This window comes from Diplotaxodon limnothrissa, linkage group LG17 (assembly GCF_057381915.1).
Source record: "Diplotaxodon limnothrissa isolate DT_005_m linkage group LG17, D_limnothrissa_male_GT1.1, whole genome shotgun sequence".
Lineage (NCBI taxonomy): Eukaryota > Metazoa > Chordata > Actinopteri > Cichliformes > Cichlidae > Diplotaxodon > Diplotaxodon limnothrissa.
Window position 1 is genome coordinate 38,648,472 of NC_140612.1, and position 9,808 is coordinate 38,658,279.

Genomic DNA, 9,808 nt, shown 5'->3' on the forward strand with positions numbered 1-9,808 from the left:
GTGTTTTGTAGGAAAACCAGCCTGTAAATGGTAAATGGCCTGTATTTGTATAGCGCTTTTACTAGTCCCCCCTAGGGACCCCAAAGCGCTTTACACACCCAGTCATCCACCCATTCACACACACATTCACACACTGGTGGAGGCAAGCTACAGTTGGCCAACACCAGTAGGCGGTAGGTGAAGTGTCTTGCCCAAGGACACAACAACCGAGACTACAAAATGCTGGATCCAGACTGGGCACCCTGTATCAGCCTGGGTCATACGAGTTCAAAGCTGCTACCACAGCGAGATTTGATCGAGAGAGAGAGCGAGGTGCCCAAGGGTTGTATTGAAGCAATCAAGTGATGAATAACTGTTTTCCAGTATGTTGTTTTAAAATGTGTTGTTTTGTTTTTTTGTTTTGTTTTTTGTTTTTTTGCATTGCTGATTTGTTTTTCACCGAAACAGCTAATAAAGCATAATGGAATACAATTTTGCCTCTTTTTTGTAAGATTCTATAATAGAATGAAACAATAATGCCAGTTATAAATAAAGACAATAAATTGAATGAATTAGCCGCAAATACTTTTTGACATCTAAAATGAAAATAACACTGTACACAACATTGTTTTTTACCTTTTTTTTTTTTTTTTTACCATTGTGTGAACAATTAATGTTTGTTGCTTATGAAATCCATGAAGTGCTATAGAGAAAATTACATTTTATTTATGTAATGAACACATTTTGAACTCTTAAAGGAAACAAAAGGAAAGACACCCAGCTGAACTAAAATGATCCATGTAGCTAACAAAAACTGTTGTGAGCCGCCACCCTCATATTGCCTTTGGGCTTTTGGAGCCTTGACCTGACTTCCATCCATTCGCTTCCGCTTATCCTTTTCAGGGTCGCGGGGGGCGCTGGAGCCTATCCCAGCTGTCATAGGGCGACCTGACTTTTAAAAAATAATTGGAAAAAAAGCAATATGCTGCTAAAAAAAATTAAAAATAGAAATTTGCAAAATTCTGCCTAAATATGTATTTTACCACGTTAATGTGTGTTGCGGGGCGTGGTCTGCAATGCCGCTGCAGGGGAGGCGGACGCACCTGAGCGGCACCCGCAATGACGCCTCGCCGCCCTTAGCTTTGTTGACATTTAGGTTTCCTTCCCACTGTAACCAAAGTACTTGGTAATATGGGGGTCATATTGTAGGGTTTACCTTGCAATATAAAGCACCTTGAAGCTGTTAGCTGTTGTTGTGATTTGGCGCTGTACAATAAATTTGAATTGGAATGTTTATCATGTGGCTTTTTATTAATAATTTGTTAATCTAAACAATAGAAACATGCAATCATCATGTACACAAGTAGATATTTGAAAGAAGTGCTTTCTACTTTTTACTGAATCACTGGAAAAATAAAAACATTATTTTCTCGCTGACAACTCAGTTCCTTTGGTCTCATTTCTTATGAAGTCAGATGAGTACAATCCTGGATTTGAGCTTTACAGCAGCTTTGTTGTGAAATTCTTCAGCTGTATCGGTCATTAAAAAGATGAGACACGGGTATTGTTGTCAAATTTCCCTACTGCAGGTTTATTGATTCCATCCTCCTTGTTTGGCTGACCAACATTGTCTGTTCCTCCCATGACCTAAGGAAGGAAAAGTACAAGACAGAATTGAGCGCCTGTCATCAGTCGGTTGCTTTTGATACCTTTGCTCTTCAGCACGTACCCCATCTTTGACACGTTTGAACAGGTGATAAGAAAGAGTGTCTTCTTTCATTAGCATAAGTCTTGGGTCCACCGTCTCCCTCAATCCCCCTGAAATGATAAGTGGAAGAACAAATACAAAAAGTCCTTATGAAATAATAAGAAAATGAGATCACAGATCCATTCCCAAGTACAGGTAATTAATGACAAAATCTTTATTTATTTTATTTCATTTGTTTTTTACCTGTCAAGAGACTGATGATTATTCCAACAATAACAGATGTTAAACCTCCAATGACACCGAAGTAAAGGTAGGATGGAGAGTGCCACTGAACCGCATGTCTGGTGGTGAGAGATTAGTAGATATCTTGTTAACAAATGTCTTATTAATGTAATTACACCATATTATGAAAGTATTCTGAAGGCTACAAAGGAATTTGTGAAGACAGTTTGCAAATGAAAAATATATTCAACAAGACTAGGGCACATTTATGCTTTCCACCAGGTTTATTATTATTATTATTATTATTATTATTATTATTATTATTATTATTATTATTATTATTAATGACCTCACAACATTGCCCCTTACTATATCACTTTTTTTTAAATCATATGGCCTTTTTTTTATTTTACTATACTTTCGTTCATTATAGGAAAGCTCCGTCATCCCATCTCACCAGATAATATTTCATTCATTCAAGACAGACCCGACCACACTTACATGTCATCAGTATTCTGTCCTGGGGTTGTGGTAAAAAGACTTGGTTCTGTTGGCAGTGGGGTAGTCCAATTGAAACTGCTACCAGTAGTAAAGTTACAACCCTCAGTGCTCAGAAAGAGAGGTCGGGTCATCTCAGGAGGAGAAGGGGATATCATCCCTATAATGCTCACAGAGACAGCTGCAGCCAATCCTGTCACGAGACCACATAGACCTCCCTGTGGACAAATATCAGAATCAGAATCTTTATTGCCATTGCGCTTTTGAACAACAAAAACTGCATGTAAACCCATTCAGTACAAGTGGAAGGGGGCACTGTTAAGAGAAACAAGTATAGATGTACGATAAATTTTAAACAAAGAAAAAAAAATAGTATGTACAAGTCTGTCTGTGAAGGTTCTCAGTCATCCAGGTCATCATAGTCAAAGGAGCTTGCAAAGAAAAGCGTCTGGACTTCTTTAAGTTGCTTGAAGACGTTTCACCTCTCATCCGAGAAGCTTCTTCAGTTCTAAGGTCAAATGGTGGGGAGTCCCAGATTTAAACCTAGTGGGAGTATCCCCCCGCAGAGGGACAAAAGGACCCCCTGATGATTCTCTAATCGCCTGAGCCAAGGTGTGAAACTGGGTGTGGGTCCCAATCAGCCAGGGTTTCGGGTGAGCTCGTTGCACCGGCTACATAGGGGATGACAATGTTGTTGCGTCTGTCCTTCTTATCAGAATCTTATCGGTGTATCAGAAAAACTCAGGAGAGTTTTCTCCAAGCATGACATCCCGGTGTATTTCAGACCCAGCAACACGCCCAGACAAAAACTGGTTCACCCCGAAAGACAACACCCCAAAACACAGACTTAACAATGTGGTGTATGCTGTACAGTGCAGCGAGGAATGCCCAGACCTCTACATTGGAGAGACCAAACAGCCACTTCACAAGCGCATGGCACAACATAGAAGAGCCACCTCCACAGGACAAGACTCAGCAGTCCATCTGCATCTTAAGGACAAAGGTCACTCTTTTGAGGATGCCAATGTTCACATTTTGGACAGAGAGGACAGATGGTTTGAGAGAGGAGTGAAAGAAGCCATCTATGTCCACTGTGAGCGACCATCTTTGAACAGAGGCGGTGGTTTACGACACCAACTGTCTGCCATTTATAATCCAGTTTTGAGATCCCTCCCCAGACGCCTTAACGCCCACTTACATCCTGGGCCATCTGACCTCAGGAATTCGCATGATAAGGTGGGGCCAGGTTTCACAATGAACTCACCCGAAACCCTGGCTGATTGGGACCCACACCCAGTTTCACACCTTGGCTCAGGCGATTGGAGGATCATCAGGGGGTCCTTTTGTCCCTCTGCGGGGGGACACTACCACTAGGTTTAAATCTGGGACTCCCCACCATTTGACCTTAGAACTGAAGAAGCTTCTCGGATGAGAGGTGAAACTGTCACGGTGTCCTTCTGGATGCTGTAGGCTTTCCTGTGGCAGCAGGACCTGTACACCTCCTCCAGGGAAGAGTACAGCTCTTGATCACAGCTGATGATCCTCTGTGCTGTGTTGATGACCCTCTGGAGTGATGCTTACTCCTAAGCAATACTGCTGGCAAACCACACTGGGATGCAGTATGTCAGTGTACTTTCAATGGAGCACCTGTAGAAGGACACTAGCAGCTCCTTGGCTAAGGCGTTGTTCTTCAGGACGCTCAGGAAGTGGAGTCGCTGCTGTGCCTTCTTGATCATAGCTGTGGTGTTTGTTTTCCAGGATAGGTCACCACCCAGGTGCAGGCCCAGGAGTCAGAGACCCTCTCCAAACAGTCCCCATTAATGTGTATGGGCTGGGGGTCAGATTTGTTCCTTCTGAGGTCAACTACTATTTCTTTGGGGTTTTTTTGGTATTGACGACCAGATTGTTTCAGCTGCACCTTGATGACATATTTTCGACTTCATCCCTGTATGCAGACTCATCTCCCGTCATGATGAGCCCAATCACAGTTGTGTCATCAGCAAACTTGTTAAAGTTAATATTTACAGCATACGAATGTTGGATGGGTGGGTGGGGGGTGCAGTCGTGAGTGTATAGAGCGTACAGCAGGGGACTCGGCACACATCCCTGAGTTTGGTCATTATTATTTTTATCCTACTGTTAACATTTTTTTTAAAACATTAAGCATTTAATAAAGTGTTTTTTAATACTGTTAATAAGAAAAATGCTCCCGTACTATGTTATACGATGATAAATTGATGTTAGGTTGATTTAGGAAAATACCAAAATGAGAATGGACTTACTTTGGAGTTGACAAATGGACAGAGGACACCCAAACTGAACAGACCGAGTAAAGGACCCCCAGTGACCCCCCAAATGATGGACACTGCCTGTTTGAAGAGACCTGCAGCTCAAAAAACACTTTAAAAATGGTCGTATTTACTGAAGTGAAAGATGTACTTATTTACGTAATTAACATGCTTTCTAATAAACAACAACATTCCTGGATAGGGATGGGTACCAGTACCGGTTCTGACATAAACGGTAGTAACCAGACCGAAAAGCAGCGCACATTTCGGTGCTTTTTTTTCCTGAGATGTCATACACTTTGGATTCTAGCCAATCATTTTACCTTTGCAAAGGTAAAAGGCTAACATTGTTATCTTTTTACAAAAAAAACAGCTAAACATAAGAGGTTTTTGGACAAAGTGTGTGTTCTCCATTCTTTAAGCACCGGTTCGAGCACCGTTTAAGCACCAGCACCGTTTCAAAAGTACCGGTTTGGTACTGGTATTGGATAAAACCTAAACGATACCCATTCCTATTCCTGGATGTGTTTGCCTGAACACATTGACAGCTCTGCATCAACAGATCCCTCTACCTGCATCATATGTCCCATGAGTGATGCCAGTCCAGCCATGGCAACGCATACAATTCCAAAAAACACACCTGCAAAAACATCACATCACAAAATGACATTTTTATCGACTAACAGCCGCATCCACGTAGCAGTGCTCAGTTTAATCTAATATAACATGCAGTCTGTGTTATAAACAAACAACAGAAAACCCGTTATTTACTCAGCCCTTTGGAGATCAAGAGAAGCTTTTTCTCAGATAGTTTAATGCGTGGTTTGATCAGGTCCTCCATGGTCACTGCAGCCATTGCGTTGATTGAAGTAGAAACTGTGCTGAACATGAAGAAATGAACCATGTTTACTCTGGACTAATGGACATAACTGACACTTCAAATGTGGCACAGCTTTAAATGTTACATGCAACATGAATAAAAATATAACAAATTATGTTGTATGAACCTCAGAGAGGCACTATAGACTGCAGCAAAAAATAGTCCTGGAAGCCCTTGGTGATCTGCCAAGATATCCATCACCAAATAAGGCAACAGCTGTAAAGGGGAAAAAAGATTTATATTTTAAGATCATAAAATAACTTGAATAAAAACAAACATCCTGTGGTTTCTTTGTTTATGTGTATGTACCTGATCAGGTGATGAAACTTGTCCAGCTTTCCATGGGTCACAGTTCTTATAGAACGAATAAAGACACAGCCCTGAAATCACTGACGATGTCAGGGTGCAAGCTAGGCCTAACACGTTGATGAAGAGAGCTCTGAAAAAACACAACACGAAAAAGTGACGTATGCAAACAAAAATCAGTGTAGCATAGCAAACGAGATTATATTTCTTATCACTCTATGCTGATGATGTCATCATTTATCATGGTTATCTTTTCCGAGTTTATGATAAGAACGTGTCATTTGCCAGCAAACCCCACCAATGTAGTGCCTTTGGCTGAATCAGAATTTACATAGATGTGGAAATAGACGTGTCATATATCATTGTTTTTTGGGGCTTTTTATTATTATTATTATTTTAATTATTAGTTTTGCAAGCTAAACAGGAAGGAAGGAATACATTCCTTTGAATCACTCACAATCTGGCATGTTTAATGCTCTTGCAGGAGTTGTATCTCTGAACTTGAGGTTGGTAGGTCCCATAAATTGAGCTCCAACCAAATGTCCCTCCAATGACTAGTGTCCAAAAAGTGTGTCTTCTCAGAGGGTTTATGTCAAAGCTGGGATTACACAATGAAAGGATGATTTTAGTATAACACACACACACACACACACACACACACACACACACACACACACACGCACAACACACACACACACAATCACATATACTCACTCCACAAAGTTAATTCTTCCTCCTTCTTGGGCATCTGACAAGATAGTGGAGATTCCTCCTTTTAAGATCACACATTTGATTATAACAGACATGTAGCCTGCAAACATTATTCCAATCTGGAAGAAAAATCAGAGATTTGTTTGGTTGGCAGATCTGTATTCTGTAACTATGTTGACAGATTTTGGTCCCAGTTATCAAATTCTTGCTAATTTACATGAATACTGCAAAGAATCAAGACATGACTCAAACGTGGTTGTGGTGTCGATAAAATTAGACTGAAACCTGATTGCAATTTAATTCAGTTTTACTTACATAGAATATGGAATATATTTATATGGTTCCAAATCATAACAAAAGGACATTATATTGTAAGATAAAGACGCTACAATCCAGAGAAAACGCCAGCAATCAAATGGCAGTGTGAACCAAAAAAACTCCCTTTTAACAGGAAGAAACGTCAACATCAAGGAGGGGCAGCCATCTACCACAACTATTTGGAGGGCATGTTGTATTGTGTATTTTTTTCAATTTATTTGATCCAGAACCCTACCTGAACAACATCTGTCCACACCACAGCTTTCAGGCCACCCTGTAACAAACGCCACAAAACAAGAAAAATTTCTGTCAAAAAGGTTAGGAAGCTGTATTTATGAACAGAATGCATAACGTGGAAATATGTGACCGTATTCTGTAGTAGAACATTTTCAGAAAGCACAAGTGATGGGAATAACGGCGTTACAAGTAACGACGTTACTTTTTTCAGTAATGAGTAATCGAACTAATTACTATTCCTTTTGTTACAACGCCGTTACCGTTACTAACAAGAAAATGCGGTCTGTTACTATTTTTCAACAAACAGACGGCTGAAGCTGTCTTCAGCTTACCGCATCTTATAGAAGTTGCACGGAAGCAGCTGTAATTTGGCACAACACCTGTAGCTAAGGGGCAAAACAATCGCATGAGTGCTGCTGTTTGACTGAGGAAGAATAAAGTGGTCGTGGTAAGCCAATCACATGACCACTTTAAGATGCCAAAGCAACAAGGTGATATATACCAGTTTTTAAATTGTGGTGATAGGCCACGTAAAACCAGAGTCATGATAAACAAGATATACGTGGCGTTTTTTTCCTCAATAGCTTCGTCATGTTAACTGTCTAAGGGCAGCGCAGCGAGACCTCTCTGCTTATGACCATGCAACACATTATGCAATGACGGTTCCAACTTTTGACCCTTAATGATTGCATGTGAAAGCATCAAATTTAAAAAATCAGAGGTGATGTTACATGAGAGATATTTTGTTTTAAAGGGTAAATGGGAAGGGGACCTCGTGAATTTTAGGAAAATGTAAATATTCTCATTTAATCTCTGCTGAATGTGAAAGTGGGGGTCTCTTAAGGTTCCTGGCTTAGTGATGCTCGATGAGGTTCGACTGACAATGTGATGCACTGCAGTGTGTGTGTCGTATGTAATAAATGTTTTACTAACCAGTGCACAATACAAAGTACAAACAGTGGCTGTCGAAATAATCCCACCCCACAGGTTCATACCAGTCACTGCAAAAAGAAGGGAAATTCATTAACAGGGGAAACACTCTTGTTCAAGATCCCTTCACGAACTTAACTGCTGTGAACTGGAGCTGACATACCTTGGTTCAAAGCCAGAGCTGGAGCATAAATTACAAGTCCAGTGTAGAGCAACTGTGGCAAAGAGTTAGAAAGTCACAGCAACAACATGTCTCTGCTGATACCAACGTAGTTTTATGTGCAGAAGTCAAAGCACTACAAAGATTGAACCACTGGCTTCTTACTACGTTAAAAAAGAAGATCAGCATTCCCAGGAGACGAGTGGCTCTGCTGAAACGCAGCTCCAGATACTTGGCAGAGACCAGACAGAGAAAAGACGCATATTGATACTGATACATGAAACTTCTAGTTCCCCTCACTCCCTACAAATCAGAGGCAAAACTAGTAATAATGTTGTAAACAAAACCACAGTTACCTCATATGTGCTGTTGATGGCCAGTCTGTAGAAAACTGGGAGAAAGACCTCGGATGTGTACACCACTGCTATTACATAGGAAATACTTAAATAGCCAAATATGGCTCCGTAGCGATACACCTACGGACAGGTTGAAAAAGATTTATGGAAACACAAAATAGCAAAACAGCTGGTTGGCTGGTGAAACTTTGCCGGAGATCATTTGAAACGCTGATGCTGCTGATACTGAACGAGCTTTGGAGCAACATATGAACAGTGCTGAACTCTGGTGAGTAACACGAAAACTTTAAATTCGTTATTTGATTTGTTTGAAATTGAAAGCGGTGCACTCAAAGTAATGCTCGGTTAGCTGACTCCAGCCGTCTTCTAATGCACAGAAATCACAGTTTTACGCATTTTGTAAAATTCTAATTTAAGCTCTGAATAAATGTTTGTGCGCTGAGGAAGCTGAGTGCAGATCCAGGACAGTCCCGACACGTTACCTCGGCTGGGTTGGAGAGCACAGTGACGGATGACATGTAGCTGGCAGTGAGGGACATGGAGACAGCCAGGGCATTGAGTTTTCGGCCCCCAGTTAAAAAGTCCCTGGAGGTTCCTTGTCTCCTGCTTCTCCAGGCGTAATAAAAACCAACAGCAGCAGACAGGAGCAGAACGACAGCAAACACCACATAGTCTGCTGCCACGAGCAAGTGAGCATCCCCAGACATTTTATCAGTCGGAGCAAAACTGAAATAAAGCTAAAGCGTTTATCAGGCAGTGCTTTGTAGATCACTGGGAAGGCGGTGTCATCACCTCCAGGTACTCTATTGAACTGTAAGATAAATTATTCCAGACGGTGCGCGCACGCGTCCTTTCAGGTTAACTTGACACTCAAAGTTAATGAATAAAGTTTAGAAGTTAGAGTTTGAACCCAAACACATAAAACGTGGGTAACAATAGTACTTTGTGCCACCACCAGAAAACTATCAGAAAACTGGATGCATGTGGCTGGTGGATGTCAGACAGGGACGTGCTCTTTGTCCTGAGATTTGGTTCATTTCTGCAAATTACACTGTGTTTGCATTTGGAACACCATGTGTATTTGTTCTGGGCTCTCTTAATAATCGGTTATTGCATTTAAGACACTGTTATGGCATCCTAAGCACTTGTTTAACCATTGTGCTTCTCCATTAAAAGTAATCCTATAGACTAAAGGTGCCAAACATAGGGCCCGTG

At 41.1% G+C, this 9,808-nt stretch overlaps 1 protein-coding gene across 1 annotated transcript; it reads right to left on the reverse strand.

Moving 5' to 3' along the window:
- Positions 1-1,387: 1,387 nt before the first annotated feature.
- Positions 1,388-9,419, reverse strand: LOC146615410 (sodium-coupled monocarboxylate transporter 1-like). The gene is made up of 17 exons (XM_085376342.1): positions 9,076-9,419; positions 8,594-8,713; positions 8,403-8,468; positions 8,241-8,292; positions 8,081-8,148; positions 7,146-7,184; positions 6,596-6,711; positions 6,339-6,479; positions 5,885-6,014; positions 5,703-5,791; positions 5,467-5,576; positions 5,268-5,335; positions 4,690-4,776; positions 2,411-2,625; positions 1,931-2,028; positions 1,709-1,797; positions 1,388-1,626 (listed from the first exon to the last, which is right to left on the reverse strand). The coding sequence occupies exons 1-17, from the start codon at positions 9,298-9,300 to the stop codon at positions 1,522-1,524; spliced, it is 1,818 nt and encodes a 605-aa protein (XP_085232468.1). The 5' UTR covers positions 9,301-9,419; the 3' UTR covers positions 1,388-1,521.
- Between the last annotated feature and the right edge of the window lie 389 nt (positions 9,420-9,808).

Bases quoted from the DNA above. Each gene is read 5' to 3' on its own strand.
- LOC146615410 (XM_085376342.1), bottom strand. From the start codon at position 9,300: ATGTCTGGGGATGCTCACTTGCTCGTGGCAGCAGACTATGTGGTGTTT. The intron at 2,626-4,689 runs GTAAGTCCATTC...ATTTGTCCACAG, and splicing joins GTCCATTTGTCAACTCCAAA to GGAGGTCTATGTGGTCTCGT. The intron at 1,798-1,930 runs GTAAAAAACAAA...TTATCATTTCAG, and splicing joins AATCATCAGTCTCTTGACAG to GGGGATTGAGGGAGACGGTG.